Genomic DNA, 20944 nt, shown 5'->3' with positions numbered 1-20944 from the left:
CATAAAATAAAAATAGTCTGCATAGAATAAAACTGGGAACGGAATTAAGTGTCTAGAACCAGAAGAGAACATGAGAAAAATGGAAAAAAAGAAAATGAGAAAAATTTGTAAGGGTGTTTTACAGTAAAGAAAATCAATAATACATTCCATGCCAAATCTCAATTTCTTCGCAGTTCCTATTTCCTGTCATTCTACCTGATAAAAATGGGTGGGCAAATCTTTTCTAATGATACCAAATGGAGAAAATCAATTAGAACATCTGGCCAAAAATTATTCCTCTTATCCTAACACAACAAACAGCGAGGAGAGGAGGACAAGCTGCACATGAATGGAAGGGGCGAGAATTTACACCTGCACTGTACAGGAGGAAATGCATTTTTTCTATTTGGTGCTGCACTACATGCAGAGTCTGGCATATCAATTTGTAGTTTACTGTTTGTCTACATTAGTAGTTTTAGCTTGTGGTTGCTCATCCTGTATTTTAACAGGGGCTCTGTGTGTGTGACACAGGCCAGGATGGGGTGTTGAGGAAGAGTATGAGAGAGGAAGGAGATATGGGTTGAGTGACAGTACAAATGGAGTTAGTGTTCTCAAAAAGAGGCAACGGAGATGGGGGTAGAAGGTAAGAGAAACCAGAGAGAAGAGGGATCAAGATCACACCAACTAAACCAAAGCAAAAAAGGCTGTTGTGTGCTGCTGTATAGAAGATGAGAGAGATAGAATGGCTTGGAGATAAGCAAAGGAAGAAGAGACAGGGATGGAGCTGAGGCTGATGAGAGGCAGTGATGGGTAGATGAGGGCTGAGAGGTTGACTACAGAGGATGGAAATGGGAGACTAGAGAGTGGGTGAAAGATAGAGGGAGGGTTAGCAGACTGGGGAAGGAGAAAAAGGGGGCAATGGAATTGCTGGAGAGACGGTGAGAGGGAGTTGAGAGGTGAAAAGAAGGCAACTAAGTACTAGAGGGTTAGAGAAAGGGAGAATGAAGGGTAAAAAATCATATGGGTAGATAGAGGCAGAGAAGAGAAAAATGAAAAAAAAAAAAAGAAAGATAGATCAGCACCACACAGATGTAGAGAAGAAATGACAAGGTAAACCTAGAAAAAATTTAGAAAACTGACACAAATAGCGGAACACACTGGGACCAACACAATTAGAAAAGTACAAAGAAAAAAATATATTTTTTTTATTTATTACTTTTTATATGAGTCTGCTTTTGGGAAATGTACATCTTTTCTATTTTTGTATTTAGCAATACAGGAGAAAATGCATTTCTGTTTCTTTTACAAGTATTTTCACTACTTATAAAGTGACTTACTTGGGGGTTTCAATTTCAGTTTTTGTCTGTGTTTTTTATGGTCCCCTATTTTGTATCAGGTGAGGGTAAAGTCCCTGTCTGCATGTCTGACTGAGGTGAACAATTCTGCTAAAATGTAGTGCCTGTATAGGATTGTGTAACAGTCCATCTTTTTCCAGTTTCCCAGTAGCAGATTTACTGGAGCTCTAGGGTCCAGTCTAATATTTATAACACTTCCTTTGCATAGGTGGGTCAGAGCTGTTATGGTTTGGTAAGTTTTTCCTGTATAAGTGGTTTTATTTGTGTGTCTTTTTGCAGGGTTGTGTGTTATTTTGCAAAATGGCCTGTTTGAAAGCAAGCTCTGGGGCAAGGGCTGCCAAAGGCGGCCCTTGTAACCCCCAAAAAATGCAAAGGACTAGTGGTGCCCTTATCCTATAATCACCACACAAACTAAAACTTGCCTGCTGTAAACAAAGAGTCTGGCAGTGGAAGGAGCGTGTGCTGTTCATGAAATGATAATCACAATTTGAATATTTTTTGAATGGTATGTTCTAAGAAGGATAACTCCATTGTTGGGGAATATGAAGTTTGTGATTATAGAACTGGACTTTCAGGGTCCAACCAATCTTATAGATAATACAGAACACTCACATACAGAAGGATTTGTTGAATGGTGTTATCAATTATCATGCTAATTAAAAAAAAAAGGGGGGGGGGGAGAAGAGAAAAGTATGATGTGCAAAAATGCCACTTTGACTTGCTCCCCCATACCTAGCTTGCCCTCCTGGTGCCACCTCAAATATTTCCATCTAGAGACACCACTGCAAAGAAGTTAATTCCCAAGGTGTTCATCATCCTAAATTTCCACATTTAAATTTCTGCTAAACTTTTATATCAAAAACATATTTAGAGCACTCTATTTACCATATTGCAATTGCAATCATAATTGCATTACATTAAAAGAAAAAAAAAAAGAATGCAAAGACTACCGCACAATCCATGGTAGTCTAGTAGTATATTATTAAGGGAAGGAGGGATCCCCAGTTGCTCTTACATATCAGCTCTACTCTAAAAATGGCTAAGAACATAATAGCATCTATACTGGGTCAGACCAACGGTCCATCTAACCCACTATCCTGCTTCCAACAGTAGCAAAATCCAGGTCACAAGTACCTGGCTGAAACCCAAATAGTAGCAACATTCCATGCTACCAATCTCATGGCAAGCATGCTTTCCTCATGTCTCTCTCAATAGCAGATTATGAATTTTTCCTCCAGGAATTTGTCTAAACCTTTTTTTAGACCCACATACGTTAACCACTATTACTATATTCTCCATCAACAAGTTCCAGAGCTAAACTATTCATTGAGTTAAAAAATATTTCCTCCCGTTTGTTTTTAAAAGTATTTCCATGTAATTTCATTGAGTGTTCCCTGTCTTTGCACTTTTTGAAGTAATGAAAAGTTGACTCACTTTTACCCATTCTACATCACTCAGCTGAGGGAAGATATAATTGAGGTCCACAAAATCCTGTCTCTTCTCCAAGCTGAAGAGTCCTAACCTCTTTAGCCTTTCATCATATGAGAGACGTTCCATCCCCTTTGTCATTTTGGTTGCTCATCTTTGAACCTTTTCTAATTCCGCTATATATTTTTTGAGATACGGCAACCTATTGCAGCACTAGAGATCATGGCAGCCATTTTGAGAGCAGAGCCAGCATAGGCAAAAGTGACTGGGGATCACTCCTTCCTTGACTACACCCCTAGACTGCTAGAGATTGTAAGATAGACACAAGGAAGACACCTACAGGTGGGGCAGGGGGAGAGGCAACTGCTCTTCAGAGGGGAGGGATGGAAAAACAGGACAACACACATTTTCAGAATGCACCAAACACACACAGTTTCGACTGAAACTGAAACCATGGCCATACCTTTTTGGCCGAAACCAGATAGAAAAGTGACTTTGGGCCAGTTTCAGCACAGTAACCAAAACCGATCTCGGTTGGCCTTTAGTATAGATCAATCCGTACAATCAATGCTAACAGAGAACCATGTCTCTTTCACAAACACAGAACACAGGCAGACCCTCACCCAGTATAGAATAAGACTAAGTAAGCACAAACAAAAAATAGAAATACACAGAGAAAAAAATAAACCAAATCCCCAAGAACCCAGACTGCATACAGTGCAATACCAGAGAAGGAGAAACAGTGATGCATGTCTCTCTGTATGGTGCAAAATATAAAAACAGCAGATGTAAATTCCAAAAACTGCCATTCCAATCACTATACTACAAACTTACAAATACCAATAAAACAAAAAATAGAAAATAAGAAAATTTTATATGAGTAAATATATTTTTCAGTTAGCTTTCAAAGGCCAAAACCTCCTCCTCAGGTCAGGGTAGTATATTGCTGTCATGGTATCCTGTCATAACCTGAAGGAGGATTTTTCAATCTCCTAAAGCTAGTCAAAAATATATTAAAAATTAGTCAAATAAAATATCACTATTTATATTTATATTTATTAACCTTTAACAACACAACTACCACACTTTATGCAAGACTAAAACTAAAATTGTTTCTACCTTTGTAAGGCCATTTACCTTTTCTAATTGTGTTGGTCCCAGTCTCTGATTTTTACTTTCCTCATTTTCTCTTAACTCTTGCTAAGATTTCCTGTCCATTTATCATTTTTTTTTTCTTTCCTTTCAGATTTATTCATTTTTCTGCTTGTGTCCCAGATTTGTCTTACTATCTTGTCTTCAATTTCGCTTGTTACTGTGTTTACCTGCAGTTTTCCATCTCTTTCCCTCGCCCCAGCACTATTCCACTTCCCCAGTCTGTCCTCCCACCCCTTCCTTCTATCATATGCCTTCTCTTTCCTAGCCCCTTTCATCGCTATCCTCCCTCCTCTTTCTGTCTTACCCCTCTGACACTTCCACCGCTCCTCTTTCTCTAGACCAGTAGCGGCAAAACAAGCCAAACCTTATCACAGGGCTGCACTGCGTATACACGCAGCTGCTGGATCTGATGAAGGGGGCTGGACCAGCGTCTGCACATATATACAGGGTGGCCCTCCGATAGGGTTTAGATTGTTTTGCCACTGCTGGTATAGAGACGCCACAGCATCAGCAGGGGTGGGGAAGGTACGACACTTGCACCCACTAATTTCTGGCATCTGATGTGAACCGACCGACCCTACTACCCCACCTTTGGTACACCATTGCAAATACCACACTGCTTTGGATTATAAGTTTAAAACAAGGACTGGCCAAAGTTTCCCTCCTGGAACTGGGAAACTTGACAGCTTTGAAGCGGAAAATCAGGGTGTAAGCAAGCAGAGTATGGTGAAGGTGTGACAAAAGTGGATAGAGAGTGGATGGAGGAGAGTGAAGCAGGATCATTGGGGCAGCAGTTAAATGGAGAGGGCACAGGTCATACGGTATCAAAGAGGCAGAAAGTCATGGCGAGGGCACAGGTCATACGGTATCAAAGAGGCAGAGGTGGAGAGGATAGGATGTGAATATGTAGCATTACCAACTAGCAAGGACTGGAGAATTACAGGAGGATAGGGCTTGCAGAACATAAGAGGCAAAGCACCTGTAGGGGGAAGCGGATGAAAGCAGCACAACTGGTAAAGAACATAAAACATCAATTCCACAAAGATAGGGTTACCATATTTGCGGGGGCCAAAAAAAAAAAAGAAAGACAGAATAAAAATGGTTGCAACCTTTGTTAAAGAAATATTTAATCCTAGCCGTCAGTTCATGAACACACATCAAACACCGACTTACAGTACAGCAGTAGACAATCTAGTTTCAAAAACCTCAGGATCTGAGTTTGACAGAGTCTGAGCCCAAGAGTACTTATAACAGCACATATCCCTCAACAACATTGTCTGGTTTCTGAGACACATGTGAAAGTCTTTGCATGACATATGCTTAAAGTTGTGCTGCACAAACAAAATTCCTTTGACAGATTCAACCAACAAGGGAACAGAAAGGGGATCAGCAATGTCTCTCTCTCTCTTTAGTACCCCTACTGACTAATATGCCACAGATGGTTTCTCTCATTATATGGATAGGTGTGTTGGTCATAGCCATATAAAAAGAAAGAGAACATTTCCCTAAAAATTAAAGCTCCTGGAGGACATATCTGAAGTACAAAAAGAGGGCGCGTCCTCTTTTAAAAGAGGGCACGTCCTCTTAAAAGAGGGAACATGGTAACCCTACACAAAGGTAATGCTTGCTGTTGAAGTTTTACCCTAAAAGGATTAGGGTGGAACCACAGGGAGGACACAAGGATTCCTCTGCCTGCGCTGTTCACGCTGGCTGTCCTCCATTTTGGTAATGGATGACACAGGCTGTTTTGTAAGCAATTTCATTCCTTGAGGGCCATAAACTGGTTAGGTTTTCAGAATAGCCCTAATTTGCACAAGGCACATTTGTGTACTGAAACAGTGTGCATATAAATATTCTCATCCAGATCCATCAGCAATAGCCTGAAAACCTATAGTGTGTGGCCTTTAAGAAAAGTTCCCAACCCCTCTGTATAAGAGATCAAGGCTTTGCTTTCATATCCTTACAAAAAAAAAAAAAAGATTTAAACTTGTTGATCTTTATTTACGATCTACCACATCATACCAATATTTGGATAGAAGTTTTTAACTCTTCTACTTGTTGTGGTCCAGGTCCCTGCATCAATAAGAGCACCTCCCGATCTAATGTTTCGTCAAGGGTTGTGTGACCAAAACTGTACATCCATCCACTCCCATTGACCTAAATGGACAGACAGAAGAGACTGGGCTATAAAAATTAGCTGAAAAATATACAATAGTTGTATGAAATGTATCAATTATTCAGACTATATAAAATTCCTATACATTGCTAAAGAAACCAGACTTTTCACAACATTTTTAAAAGGCAGTAGAAACATTTACACAGCAACACAACAGAAGATAAAGCGACGATACTTACCTGTAGCAGGTATTCTCCGAGGACAGCAGGCTCGACGATCTGCATCGGCCCGGCAACCAACATTATGCACAGCAAAATGAAAAGGTTTTGCTGGAGCCTTCTGGTGTATGTGTAGTGCCGCACCACGCATGCGCAAAGTGCCTTCCCAACCGTCGAGCGACCACACTCCTCAGTTAAATCCAAAAGCATAAAAGAAAGGAAAAAAACAACTCAAAGGGGAGGTGGGCGGTTTTGCTAGAATAATCAGCCTGCTGTCCTCGGAGAATACCTGAAACAAGTATCTTCACTTTCTCCAAGGACAAGCAGGATGAATTATTCTCACAGATGGGGTATCCCTAGCATCCAGGCTCACCCAAAACAGATTAACCTGAAACTATATACAAACTAGCTGACAGTGTAGCCTGGAACAGAATAAACGGACCTAGGCGGGTGGAGTTGGATTCTATACCCCAAACATATTCTGCAGCACCCACTGCCCAAACCGACTGTTGCATCAGGTATCCTGCTCAAGGCAGTAGTGCGATATGAATGTTTGGACTGAAGACCACGTTGCAGCTTTACAAATAGCTTCAATGGAGGCTAAGTGAGCCACCAATGCAGCCATGGCTCTGACATTATGAGCCGTGACATGGCCCTCCAGAGTCAGCCTAGCTTGGGAATAAGTGAAGGAAATGAAATCTGCTAGCCAATTGGAAATGGTGCGTTTTCCCGATGGCGACTCCCCTACTGTTGGGATCAAAAGAAAAACAATTGGGCGAACTGTCTGAAGGGCTTCATCCTCTTCATGTAAAAGGCCAATGCTCTCTTGCAGTCTAAGGTGTGCAAGCTGCTTTCACCAGGGTGGGCATGAGGATTGGAAAAGAATGTTGGCAAGACAATAGACTGGTTCAGGTGGAACTCAGACACCACCTTTGGCAGGAACTTAGGGTACGTGCGGAGGACTATTCTGTTGTAATGAAATCTAGTATAAGGTGCATCTACTACTAGGGCCTGAAATTCACTGACCCTACGAGCTGAAGTAACAGCCACCAAGACAATGACCTTCCAGGTCAAGTACTTCAGACGGCAGGAATTCAGTGGCTCAAAAGGAACTATCATCAGCTGGGTAAGAAAGACGCTGAGATCCAGGGCCGCCGAGAGGGGGGCAGGGGGGACAAAATTCCCTAGGCTCGGGCCTCCAAGGGGGTCCGGTGCCGCAGTCCCCAGTCTCACCCGCCCGCGGCTCCGTCGACAGCCCCCCCTCCCTCTGCCACTGAGCCCCCGCATTCAGATCAGCACTCACCTCCGTGTGAAAGCGTAGTGGCAGATCGCCTCCCTTCAGGCCTTCCCTCCCGGTGTCCCCGCCCTCATCTGATGTAACTTCCTGTTTCCGCGGAGCTCCTGGCACCATGTGTCGAGGGAGAACAGTGTCTGTGCTTCTTAGCCTTCGCTCGATGCACCTCACCGAGACTCCTTGGTGCAGAGGGCGACGTCGAATCCCTACATCGCCTCAGGGTCCGGTCCGACGATTGACAGTCCCCAGGGGCCTGCATAGTAGAAGACCTCGAGGCAGGTGGAGACCCACTCAATGCCTCGCTACTCCCAGCATTTTGTGGCCTCTCAGCAGCCATGCCTACCTCCATTCCAGACGTCGATGCTTCCTCAATGCGGACATCTATCTCGATGCCGATGCACACGTCAAAGGACCGGACCGAGCCCCCAAAACATTTCTCTCTCTGGGCTTCTCGAGCCAATTGAGTCCTTTTCTTCATACAAAGGACACAATGAGCTGGGCTATGGTCAGGTCCAAGGCACTGGATACACCACAAATGGGTATCTGTGCCCGAGATGGTCCGGTTGCACCGAGTACAACGTTTGAAGCCGCTGGGAGTCTTCGATGACATAGAAGGGAAGGCTGCCGTAGCAAAATAAAAAAATAATAAAATACAACACGATGGTGGAAAAAAAAAAAGGCACAAAAAGAAGGGGAGACCTGGACGAGCTGGCCTAAAGACGGCCGCAGCTAAAAGAAAAGGAAACAGACGCAAGAGAAAAATAAGTTAGAAAATAAAAGTATGTTTTGTTTGCTTTGAAAAACTGAAAAATAATAAAAACGGAGGCACTAAAATGCTCTTCCCTGGCAAAATGAGGAGCCGCAGACAAAACTGCCACGCCTCACGTGGAAAAAGAAGAACTGAGTGTGGTCACGCAACGGGCGAGAAGGCACTTTGCGAATGAAAAGTGCTGCATGCGTGCCAGAAGGCTCCAGCAAAACTTTTTCATTTTGCTATGCATAATGCCGGTTCCTGGGCAGATGCAGATCGTTGACCCATCTGAGAGAATAATTGTCTGCTTGTCCTTGAATAAAGGCTTGTACAGTCCATCCAGTCTGCCCAATAAGATAAACTCATAGTATAAGGTATAATGCGATACCACATATGCCAGCTCTTCCAAGTTTAAGTTTCACTTGTTTTCTTAGTTAGGACAAAATCTTTGGTGCATTTATAACATTTAAGAGAAACACTTTTGGCCACATGTTCATGCATTAACTAAATGATTAAGGAAACTGAAGTTCAAAGCCATTTTCTTTGTATTACTGTATTTCCTTTCACCTTTCATATATTTGTATTGTAAACCACCTTTAGGCAGTATACCAAGCACCTTTAAATAAAATCTGAGCTTAGGATGCATTCCTGACCTAGGGAAGCAGGCAATCTGGCATGTACTGAAAACAAAACAAAAAAAAAATCACGATTCCTCAATTCTACATCACTAATCTGTTACCTCTCAAAGATAGCTCAAAGATTTATCAGTCAAGTTCAAAAATTGAGAAATACATGTCTTACACCATTAGTCAGGATTTAGACTGTGCTACAGCACAGACCACTCTGATGGCCCTGCATAGCAAAGTTCCTAGCTTCCTTGAAAATAAGAGGGTTGCCCTTGTGGTTTCTTCAGATCTTTTCATTACATTTGACCAGGTAGATCACCTCATGCTCTCTCCTCACTGAGCTTAGATTGTGAATTGTTCCTGTAGTTGCTTGTCTTTTCTTTGAGTAAAATCTTTCAAGTAAAGTTGGAAATGATTATTTTCTCTGAAGTCTGACTTCAATTTAATGCCATCTGTTGGTCTGGCAAAAGCACTGTGTGTTTTTCTGCTATTAGATTTCACCAGCTGCCATTGTTGCAGTTTGACTCTTACCACTGGCACCACTGCAGAGGGCAGTAAGAAGTCATTAGATCCAAGCCATTGCCAGGCTTTTCTGCTAGTGTAACTCAGTGGCGTAGCCAGACAGCCAGTTTTGGGTGGGCCTGAGCCCAAAGTGGGTGGGCACAAAATTTTCTCTGCTCCGCCCTCCCTCCCTCCACTATACCCACCATTTCTCCCTCCTCTCCACTCCTATGCCTACCATTTCTCCCCCTCCCCACCTATCCCCTCTGTATGCAGCCTGTGTCCCTCCCCTCCACCTCATACACAGCCAAGACTTCTCCCTTCCTCACCCCTCCACCCCTTTGCTGCATCTCCCTCACCCACAAACCAAGCCTCATCTTTCCATCTTCCCTCCCCCCTGTGCAGCATCTTTCTTTCCATCTTCCCTTCCCCCTGTGCAGCTGCTGTGCCCCCCCGTCTTCCCTCCCCCATGTGACATCTGCCTCCCTCCCTCGTGCAGCTGCAGCATCTCACCCTCCTTGCAGGCCCGCCCAGCAGCAAAGTTCCAGACGGCGATTCCGGTCGCAGCGATTCCCACACGCTGCCTGCCGGCTGCCGCTCAACAATCTCCTCTCGCTACTAAGCGCTAACCCGGAAGTCTCTTCTGCAGAGGAGAGACTTCCGGGTTAGCGCTTAGTAGCACGAGGAGATTGAGCGGCAGCCGGCACTGGCAGGCAGCATGTGGGAATCGCTGCGACTGGAATCGCCACCACTCAGGAACTTTGCTGCTGGGTGGGCCTGACCCGAACTTGGGTGGGCCCAGGCCCACCCGGGCCCGCCCGTGGCTACGCCCCTGGAAGAGCCTATTTGCGTAAAATTGTGTAAAATATGGTGAAAAAGGAATCACCCAGCAGTATGGAATTCTCTCTCTCAAGGATATCCAGTGTAGATTTTAGGGCTTTCCTTTCCTACACAGTGGATTTCAAATGTCTTGAATACCTGCACCAAGGAGTCACTACATTGGAGCTGTGTAGTCTCATGATTTTTCAAAAGTAAGCTTTTTACCACAAAGTGTGCAACGTGGACACTCTCTCTCTCACTGATCAGTAGGCCCAATGCATTATAAGTTCATCCCAAAGGAATCTCACCATGTTCAGAGTCAGACCTCAAAGCTGAGAACACAAATTTTTTAAACTATTATGTCCTCTTGATTGCCTACTTTTGGGACTCCTCTGAACTGCATTAGCTTCCCATAGCAGAAAGACTCAAGTTCAAAGATGCTTGCTTAGTTTTTCAAATCTTACAGTGTCACCTCTGAACTGCTAAGCGCATCACTATATCTGGTCCAGTCTAATAGACTAAAAACAACTAATGCCACCAGTGCCATTTCAAAAGACAATTCAAAATCAGAAGATTTTCAGCTCTCTATTCCCTGTATTTGAAGTCAAAATATGGAACTTTCTACCTACTCCCACCAGAACAGAAAACAGCTACCTCAACTTCAGGAAGAGACAAAGTCTTTCTCTTCCCATAAACTGCTTCATAATAATCCATCATGACTTCTACTTCCATTAACCTTGCCTTTAACGTTTTTAGTCTCATGTATTACACACCAATGGTCTGTAATGTTTCTTATACCTCACACTTACACTATCTGCTCTTGTCTCACCTAGAATGTAAACCACACTGAACCCTGGAAAGGGGATATTAGCGGTATACAAGAAATGAATTGAACTATGCCTGCCTCTGTTTTCTAAGTTGAGGATCTTATATATAGCTTCCTCTAACTTAGCATCCAAAGTCTCTGTATGGGTTTGAAAGACGGAGCTCTTCTGCTTGCCCTCAACCCGGCCCCCTCATGCTGTCAGGTCAGCATGCACCATATTAATTTTGTCTAGCATTTTACCATGCAAAGACTTTAGAAAATTCTCCAACAAACATAAACATCTGGAAAAATGAGTGAATTGCACCAAAGTATAAACTGCCAGGATTTCCAGGGTGTGGAGGTTTACAAAAAAAAAAAAAAAAAAAAAAGTAACAGAACTACAATAAAGTAGGAAAGATTAAAACCCACTCATACAACAATCGAGACAAATACAATTAAAAATCTTAGAGTAATATCATCAAGTACCTACAATACAGATAGATACTGGTCCAACATATTTCAACCCCCATAGACTCAAAAGCTTGAACAAAAATTGGGCTTTAAATTGCCTTTTGAATTTTTGATAAGGAGGCTCTCGCTCACAATATAGCTGGAAGTCTGTTTTATAACTGGGAATCGGCCAAAACACTGTACTTGCCGCCTCCAAATGTGCCCTCTGATCCAAAGGGAGTATCATAGTGCAACCAGATCTCAGACTCCTTCCTGGGATAAACAGAATGATCAAGTAAGCCAAATAAACAGGTGTGAGCATAAAAAGCTTTATGTGCCAAAACTAGTGATTTGAAAGCTGTATGCGATAGTGGACAGGAAGCCAATGATACATACAAAGGAGTAATTCTGGAGTGGAGGAGTGACCTAATGGTTAGTGCAGAAGGATGCGAACTTGGGGAACTGGGTTTGACTCCCGCTGCTGCCCGATGGTCAGCAGTGGGTTGAGATCCTAGGGAACCAGGTTCAATTCCCTCTGAAGCTCCATGTGACCCTGGGCAAGTCACTTAAACCTCCATTGCCCCAGGTACAACAATAGTACAATGAGATTGTGGGCCTACTAGGGACAGACCCAGTACCTGTAAAATGAAACTGTAAACCACTTAGGTCTAAGCAGAATATATATACTGAAAAGAAATTCTCACACTGTCCAATGACCGAACAGAAGCATTCTGAAGCATTTGCAGCTGCTTAATTTGGCCCCTGGGTAGACCTGCACAAGTTATATTATAGTCTAATCATGATATTAGAAATGCACGGAGCCAATGAATGCTAGGTTGCCTCATCCAAAATATACTTCACTCAGCATAGCTGATGTAGCATTAAAAAAACCCTATGCATGAAGGATTTACATATAATGGAGGCAGTGTATGCAAATCAAGTTCATGCATATTCAATTGGATAGCTTGAAAACCTGACTGACAAGAGGTACACCAGGACCAGACTTGGGAAAAACACTGATGTAGATCATGCATCCTCTGAAACAATGCTTGTAGACCCTTAAACCAGTGTTTCAGCCATGAGTGAGTGCAGTTAACCCAATTAAACTGAGCTATTATGGACCAGTAGTTTCCCATGCTCAACTGTAATCCTCTCCCTACCATTTGTGGTAACCCTTTTAACTACATCAGTTCAGACTGAAAAATGTCCATCTTACTGTAACCATTAACTGGCTGTCCATTTTTAGTGCAAACAATTCACCTTTGGTCATTCTTCTGGACAGAACTCTGAACCCAATGACAACAGTACCAAAGCCAAGCACCACATCCACATTTCTAAGAGTCCAGTAGTGCCACAGAACTGCATGCTATTTCCTGGTCTCCGTTAGTAATGACTCAACTAACTCACCTAAATGAATTGTGCAAGGTTTTACATATTATAATTTGAAGCCCATAATTTTAACTACCAGGCAGTGAGCTCTGTACTGGCTATAACATTGGGATTTGAACACTAGCTACAAAACAGTGAGAACTTGTAGCATGCCACCAGATATGCTGCCAAAGGGGCACAAAAAGGGGCAGGGCCCTTTGGGTGCCCCTTAGAGCAGCCATATCTAATTATACAAAAAGATTTTATACCAAGCTCAAGTCAGATTCCTTAATTGGCCAGTAAAAATCCTCATTACCTGTGGATAACTGGTTCCCCTCTGAAATATCTCCTTATGCTACACTTAATAAAAATGCCCTTATAATAAATGTGATCTGTCGTTCACAAGCTCAGAACCCTCCATAGTATAATGGAAAGGCAGTGGAGGAAATCTAATGATAGTGACTCTTGCAATTCCTATAAACTGAAATTAATATAAGAACGCCATATAAATACAGTTAGAAACCTCTATTTTCAGGAGAAGATTGCTGAGGCCCTTAATAGACCTAAGGAATTTTTCTGACACAGGATAAACGGCCCAAACTGTATATGACATTCTCCCTGACTGAATTTAATATCTTCTTTTCTGCCAAGATTGCTGTGCTATTAAAACACCAAGGAATAACCATGTTTTAACTACCTTTCTAAACCACTTTGAATCTGCCAATAAACTGGTACCATTACTGAAAACATTCTACTACTGCCACTTTCTTCCTTCACCTCCTGAATAGCTGAGACTTTCAAGAGGAAATCCTTACTCAGTCTTGAGCATTACCCTGCTACATGTCTTCTCAGCCTATCCTGCAGATACTTAAGGTGCTTTTCCCATATAACCCTGAATGTTAATGTAAACCCTTTGGTGGTAGAGCAAGGTATTATACTGAAGATGACTGATGTTACTTTAGTCACAGTAGCTATCATAAGGATTTCCCAATCAGCTCAACACCACTCAGAGAATTTAACATTAATATTATAGAACTGATAAATAGATGTTTAATTAACAATTTATTGCCAAAATGACAGATGTCACTAACACATGCACATCTTCATTTACAGTGCTTCAATACTATGGCAACCAGAAGTTCAATATTCCAAAAACAGCTTCAGGTAAATATCTAGCACAATTAAATATTTACTTTTAGCTTGACCAAATTTTGAGCAAACTCAATTAAAAATTAGATTCCTTAATTTTTTCACCTTTTAGTCTCACGGGTTCTATCATTCAGATGTCCAGTCCCTATAGGACAATGGATCAAGTAAGTTGTATTTACTCTATGTTCTCCTTTATCTTATGTGTTTTTTTCTTTATCTGTATGTGTTTTTTTTTCTATGTTGACTATCTTTTTGGTGTCTGTGTACATTTCTTTATCTCGGTGTACACTTCCATTTTAATTGCTCAGTCACTTCTCTTCCTAGGTGCTTTGACTACTGAGCAGACATGTCCTGGTAATTCAAAATAAAAGTCTAGATTCTGTACCATGCCAGGAGAGCTGACCATGTCACTCCTTTGGAACTGGCTTTTGAGCACCTTTCATTCTTGTTTTAAAATTCTGGTTACAACATAATAATGTGTGATCAATGTGCACCAACATTTTTAGGAGGCCTTCTCATTCCCCTACACATATACGGATCCTCACAAGATAAATCTTCTCATGGTCCAACCGTCATATAAAGTTGGGCTGGCATCAACTCTGCCTGCTCAATCACTAGAGACGAAGGGTGGCATAATTTGGGGATGGCAGTCAGCTAGTCTACAAAACTCAACACTGGCAATGCAGGGCCTGCAGCAGAAGCAGAAAGTAAAAAAAACAAAACAAAAACTTTGAAGCCAACTTAGTTTCACTATATTCCTATTGTCTATTTTCCTTCCGCACTACCCTGCCCTATTTACAGTGTTCTTTTTGATACTTATTTTATGATACAATAAAGCTGTTTATAAACTAAAAGGTGGTATAGTAAATACTAGTAAACCATAAAACCATGCTGACTGCTTGCTAGTGCCACCCGTGAAGGGTTAAGGTAAGGAAAAACATTGAACACCTTTTTTCATTTTTTTGTGGAGGGGGGGGGGGGGGGGGGAGGAGGAAGGTAGGGAAGGAGAGATTAGTGGACATCTTTTGAGAGGGGGGTAGGGAAAGGAATGGGAGGGTTCTGGTAGGGGACTGCCTAGAGCCACCCCTTAGTAGCGGGGGAGGGGGCATAGCTGAAGGTTTGCCTAGGGTGTCAGAATGGCTTTGGCCTTGTTTCTGGCTGCCTCTCTGGAATGCAATGACCCTATATCTGAGGTTGGAACCTTCCTGATCAGAGTTTTAAAACTGATCTAACAACCAAGTTCTTCTCATTTGAATTTCAGAATTAGCCTTGTAGAATGAAGTGGGTACTTAGGACTGATAGTCTTCCGGAGCCACTGACCCCCTCCCCCTCACACACAACCTGCAACTCCTCAATCTACCTTCTACCTGTTTGGGTCGTGAGGACAAAGACACTGTCTCTTCAGCACCTTCCTGATTGGATTTGTGTCAATTTAAAATCTGAATTGTTTTGTAAACCACCTTGATATGGCTTATATAGGCTGCATATCAAATTCAACTAAATTCCCATGAGCTCTTTTGTATACCAGTATCAAAACATACAAAGTTATCAGAGTAATGAATTAATGTAGTTCCTTTATTTTCTGAGGTGTCAGAAACTATGAATCCGGTTTGCTGGTTAACTATTTGGAACGTCAAATATTAAAGATGATGAGAACTTTGATAACTCTGTCTAGCATCTAAACACAGTATCATACCTCTGGAGACTGTTGTGCAAATTCAAGTTCACTGAGCAGACAATTCATCTGTTCCATGATGTTGTGTTTATACTTATATGCTGCTGAAGATCTAAAATCATCACTAGGATAAGGTGAAGGGAGGGAGAACAAAAGATGAATAATTCAAGCTATACTTGGAATTGACTTGTACTGACACTCACAAATGACCAGCACTTACGAAATTAACTCCTGCTGCATTTGTTGAATGCTGCTCGTCAATTTAGCCTTTTCTGTCCGCAAAGTCTATGAATCATTAAAAAAAAAAAAAAGTAACTTCTCATGCAATACATGTTCAATATACAGCATATTTCCCAGCTCAATTTTTACCTCGGTTATTGAGGTGTATTCTACCAATGAAGATTTTAGTTCTTCAATATGTAATTGCTTCTGCAAAAGAGAAATCAAAGAAAGTTTAATACCATTTGCTGCTGAGCAAGGAAGTAAAATGAATATACTACGTGAAAAACAGGAACAACTATCTGAAATTAAATTAGAAAGGCAGATGTTTTTAGTTTATTTGCAAGATCATCCCCCCCCCCTTCCCTGATAAAGGTTCAGCATTATGGGGGTAATTCTAGAATGAAGGCACTAACATTTAGTCACCAAATATATATGTAATTGATTAGAATAACAGCATAAACATACATTTGCACACATACATGCATAAATGCCAATCGGCCTAAGTGCATCTCTTATACCCCACATATTTGGCAGCTGGGCATACACATATGCCGAGTCTAGGCAGGATTCGTATGCGTGTAACTTAAATAATACTATAAGTCACGTGTGTATCTCCAGCCAGTGGTGTAGCTGGGAATCTTGAACACGGGGTGTCTCACGCCGCATCTCCTTCCTGCTGCTCTCCCCCCCCCCTTACCTTAAAATCATCTCCAGTCTATGCCCAGGCAGCCCCAGCAGCCTGAACCAGGGCTTTCTCTGAACCATCTCACCCTTCAAAAAACAGGAAGTTGCCTCAGAAGGGGCAGGAAGGTCCAGAGAGAAAGCCCCAGTGCAGGCCACAGGCAGTCTAGGAGTGCCAGGCAGACTGGGGGTGATTTTAAGGAATGGAGGGGTGGGGATGGAACTGCAAGAGCTTTGTGGGACTCGGAAGGCAGAGATGTGGTGGGAGGGACTGTCAGAGGTTATGTACACAACACACCCCTTGAATGGATACACCGATGTCTTCAGCATTTGTAGCTGGGAGAAGTGCCTGCACTTTAGGGCATATGCAATTAAATACCCAGTTCTGCTAGTAAAAAAAAAATGGGAAAATTAGGTTCTTACCATGATAATTTTCTTTCCTTTAGTCATAGAAGATGAAGCCATTACGTATGGGTTGTGTCCATCAACCAGCAGGGGGAGATAGAGAGCACTCAACTTTTCTCAGTGCCTCATGGCCAGCTAGCTTAGGGTTACCATATGGCTCCAGAAAAAGGAGGACGGATTGAGCCAGCCGGGTTTTACTTCCATTACTTTCAATGGAAGTAATTGAGCCAGCCGGGTTTTACTTCCATTGCTTTCAATGGAAAGCAATGGAAGTAAAACCCGGCTGGCTCAATCTGTCCTCCTTTTTCTGGAGCCATATGGTAACCCTAAGCTAGCTCCACTGCCTCTTCAGTATTTGAAGCTTCCAAAGCAGTATGGCAAACCGCAATGGGAATAACATGAACTTTCCTCATAGCGAACGATGGCCCCTTAACAAGGGCATGAACTCAAAAATGGAGGGAATGAACTCATCCTCCTGGAGGGAATAAACTCGTCCTCCACGTTGTATAAATGGAGGGAATACTTGCATCTTCCTGGAGGGAATAAACTCATCCTCCCAAAACATGAACTGGAGGGAATGAACTCATCCTCCTATAACTGTAACAAGAATCCTGAAGACTGTTTTCCGACTCCCCAAGGAAGGAATATAACTTCAGGAAACAACAGCACCTAAAATCAGAATCACTGCAATACAGACAATCATACAGGGAGGGCTCATGGCTTCATCTGCTATGACTAAAGGAAAGAAAATTACCAAGGTAAGAACCTAATTTTCCCTTCCTTGTCATCAAGCAGATGAAGCCATTATGTATGGGATGTAAAAGCAATCCCTAAATAGGTTGGGAACAAGCCACACCACGCACTAGCACTTGTGCTCCAAAACGCGCATCCCTCCTGGCAGCCACATCCAGCCTGTAATGTCAGGCGAAAGAGAGCTTAGAAGCCCATGTTGCAGCACTGCAAATCTCATGAAGAGATAGTGCTCCAGTTTCCGCCCAGGAAGAGGAAATCGCTCTTGTGGAATGTGCCTTAAAAGCTTCAGGCGGAGCCCGGCCAGACAGCAGATATGCTGAAAAGATAGCTTCTTTGAGCCAATGGGCAATAGAGGCTTTAGACGCTGAAGACCCTCTGCGAGGACCTGCAAACAGCACAAAGAGATGATCAGAGGTCCTGAAAGAATATGTAATTCGCAAATACTGCAACAGAGTCCGGCGCACATCCAAAAGGTGCAACTGCCCAAATGAACCTGGAAACGCCTCCTCAACAAAGGAGGGAAGAAAAACAGGCTGGTTTAGGTGAAACGCTGAAACCACCTTAGGCATGAAGGAAGGCACGGTCCGAACCGTGACCCCTGACTCTGAGAATTGCAGAAAAGGGTCTCTACAGGACAGCACTGGGAGCTCTGACACCCGTCTCGCCGAGGTAATGGCCACTAAAAAGACGGCCTTCAGTGTCAAATCTTTCTCTGAAGCGCGCCGAAGCGGTTCAAAGGGAGCCCCCTGAAGGGCCTTCAATACTAACCCCAGGTTCCAAGCTGGACAAGGTGCCCGCACGGGAGGACGGAGCCGAAGCACCCCTCTAAGAAACCGTGCCACATCTGGATGAGCAGCTAAGGACACGCCTACAACCTTGCCACGCAGGGAGGCCAATGCTGCCACTTGCACCCGCAGGGAATTATAGGCCAAGCCTTTGTGTTCACCATCCTGCAAAAAGTCCAGAATCGGCAAGACAGGAGCCTGCAACGGAGAAAGCGCTCTTGAAACACACCAGACTTCAAACTGGCGCCAAATCCTGGCATAAGCCACGGAAGTGGAGCGCTTAAGGGCCTGCAGGAGAGTGGAAATTACCTTATTTGAGTAGCCTTTATCTCTCAATTGCGCGCCCTCAATCGCCATGCCTAAAGACCAAAGCGGCAGGCGTCCTCCATGGCCACCGGACCCTGTGACAACAGGTGCGGAACCAGAGGTAATGGAAAGGGATCCTCCAACAGCATCTGTCGGAGGTCCGCATACCAAGGCCTCCTGGGCCAATCCGGGGCGATGAGCACCTCTTCTCCTGGATGCAGCTGAATCCGCAGGAGCACTCGCCCTATCAAGGGCCACGGAGGGAAGACATACAGCAAGCCCAGGGGCCAGCGTTGAGCCAAGGCATCCAACCCGGCATCGCGAGGATCCCTCCGTCTGCTGAAGAAGCACGGGACTTTGGCATTGGAACTGGTCGCCATAAGATCCATCACTGGCTTGCCCCATTTGGCACATATCTGCAGGAATACATCGTCTGCTAGTTCCCACTCCGCTGGATCAATCTGATGCCTGCTTAGATAGTCGGCTTGCACGTTGCTCTGACCTGCAATGTGAGCTGCTGACAGGGACTGTAGATGCAGCTCGGCCCAGAGGCAAATTAGTTCGGCCTGCGCGGCTAGAGCTCTACACTGAGTGCCGCCTTGTCGATTTATGTAGGCCACTGCTGTCGTGTTGTCCAACATCACTCGGACAGCCAATCCTTCCAGGGTCACTTGAAAGGCCAGAAGAGCCAGAAACACCACTTTCAACTCCAGGCGGTTGATAGACCACTCAGACTCGTCGGGCATCCACAGACCCTGGGCATGCTTCCCCTGGCAATGTGCGCCCCAGCCCTTCAGGCTGGCATCTGTCACCACTAGACACCCATCGGGGAGCGCCAGCGGCATTCCCCGCCGCAACATGCTATCCGAGAGCCACCACTCCATACTGAGGCAGGCCGCAGGGAGCCAAGAAAGTCTGCACTGATAATTCTGAGATACTGGAGACCATCGTTGAAGTAGAGAATACTGTAGAAGTCTCAGGTGCGCTCTCGCCCATGGCACCACTTCAAAGGTGGCCGTCATCGATCCCAACAGCTGGACAATGTCCCAAGCTCAAGGGTGGGGCATCCTCAGGAGCAGAAGGAACTTATTCTGAAGCTTGCACCGCCTTTGTTCGGGAAGAAACACATAGCCCGAGTCTGTGTCGAACCTGGCCCCCAAATATTCTAGAGATTGTGAGGGGGTCAGGTAACTTTTGGCCATATTGACGACCCAGCCCAGAGATTGAAGGACTGAAACCATTCTGGCTGTAGCTAGATGACTCTCTTTTTCTGAGTCTGCTCTGATGAGCCAGTCGTCTATGTACAGGTGAACCCGGATACCCTCTCGCCTGAGAAAGGCAGCTACTACCACCATTACCTTGGAGAAGGTTCGGGGAGCTGCGGCGAGGCCAAAAGGCAAGGCCTGAAACTGGAAATGTTTTCCCAACAACGTAAACCGCAGAAACTTCTGGTGCGCGAGCCAAATTGCTATGTGCAAGTAAGCTTCTTTCAGGTCCAGAGACGTGAGAAACTCTCCTGGCTGTACCGCCGCAATGACGGAGCGCAGGGTTTCCATGTGAAAATGCCGCACTCTTAAGGACTTGTTTAGCTCTTTTAAGTCCAGGATCGGGCAAAAAGACCCACCTTTTCGTGGCACCACAAAGTAAATGGAGTAGCGGCCTAGACCTTGTTCGGTGGGAGGCACTGGGGTCACAGCCCCAGTCTCCTCTACCACCGCCCGTTTGGCAGCAAAACCGCATCGGGACTCCACAAACACATCTCTCACCGGGGCATCGAATTCTATTCGGTATCAGTCTCTGATCAGGTTCAAGACCCACTGATCTGCGGAGATTTTGGCCCACTCCTCGAAAAAGAGGGAAAGTCTTCCTCCGATGACAGGAAACGAGGAGAGGGCCGGTGCATCATCATTGAGAGGGTCGCCCCTGAACTCCAGGCCTTGAGCCAGCAGCTGCGGAACGTTTGTCCGAGCGAAAGGAGTTTCTCTGCTGAAAGCGGGCACGCGAAGTGAACCCAGCAGCACGTCCTGGGCGGTACCTTCTAGCTTCACGGAAGCGAGGTCTGTAAGAGAAGCGGACCGCCTGACCCTTAGAGGAAGGCTTCGG

At 44.1% G+C, this 20944-nt stretch overlaps 1 protein-coding gene across 6 annotated transcripts in view; it reads right to left on the bottom strand.

Moving 5' to 3' along the window:
* LRMP (lymphoid restricted membrane protein) overlaps window positions 1-20944 on the bottom strand; it is a 391035-nt gene that overhangs the window by 231236 nt on the left and 138855 nt on the right. For all 6 annotated transcript variants that reach the window (XR_003943302.1, XM_030213974.1, XM_030213975.1 and 3 more), the window contains exons 12-15: window positions 16059-16118; window positions 15910-15974; window positions 15711-15813; window positions 5940-6074 (exon numbers count right to left, since the gene is read on the bottom strand). Coding sequence is in view for 5 of the 6 variants with exons in the window: in XM_030213974.1 (XP_030069834.1) it covers window positions 5940-6074; window positions 15711-15813; window positions 15910-15974; window positions 16059-16118 (363 nt within the window). In the remaining variant the exon portion in view is untranslated. The remainder of the gene's footprint in view (window positions 1-5939; window positions 6075-15710; window positions 15814-15909; window positions 15975-16058; window positions 16119-20944) is intronic.

The sequence above is a fragment of the Microcaecilia unicolor genome, chromosome 9, assembly GCF_901765095.1.
Source record: "Microcaecilia unicolor chromosome 9, aMicUni1.1, whole genome shotgun sequence".
NCBI classification, from domain to species: domain Eukaryota; kingdom Metazoa; phylum Chordata; class Amphibia; order Gymnophiona; family Siphonopidae; genus Microcaecilia; species Microcaecilia unicolor.
The sequence above is the reverse complement of the archived record's forward strand: the minus strand, read 5'-3'. Positions and strand labels throughout refer to the sequence as shown.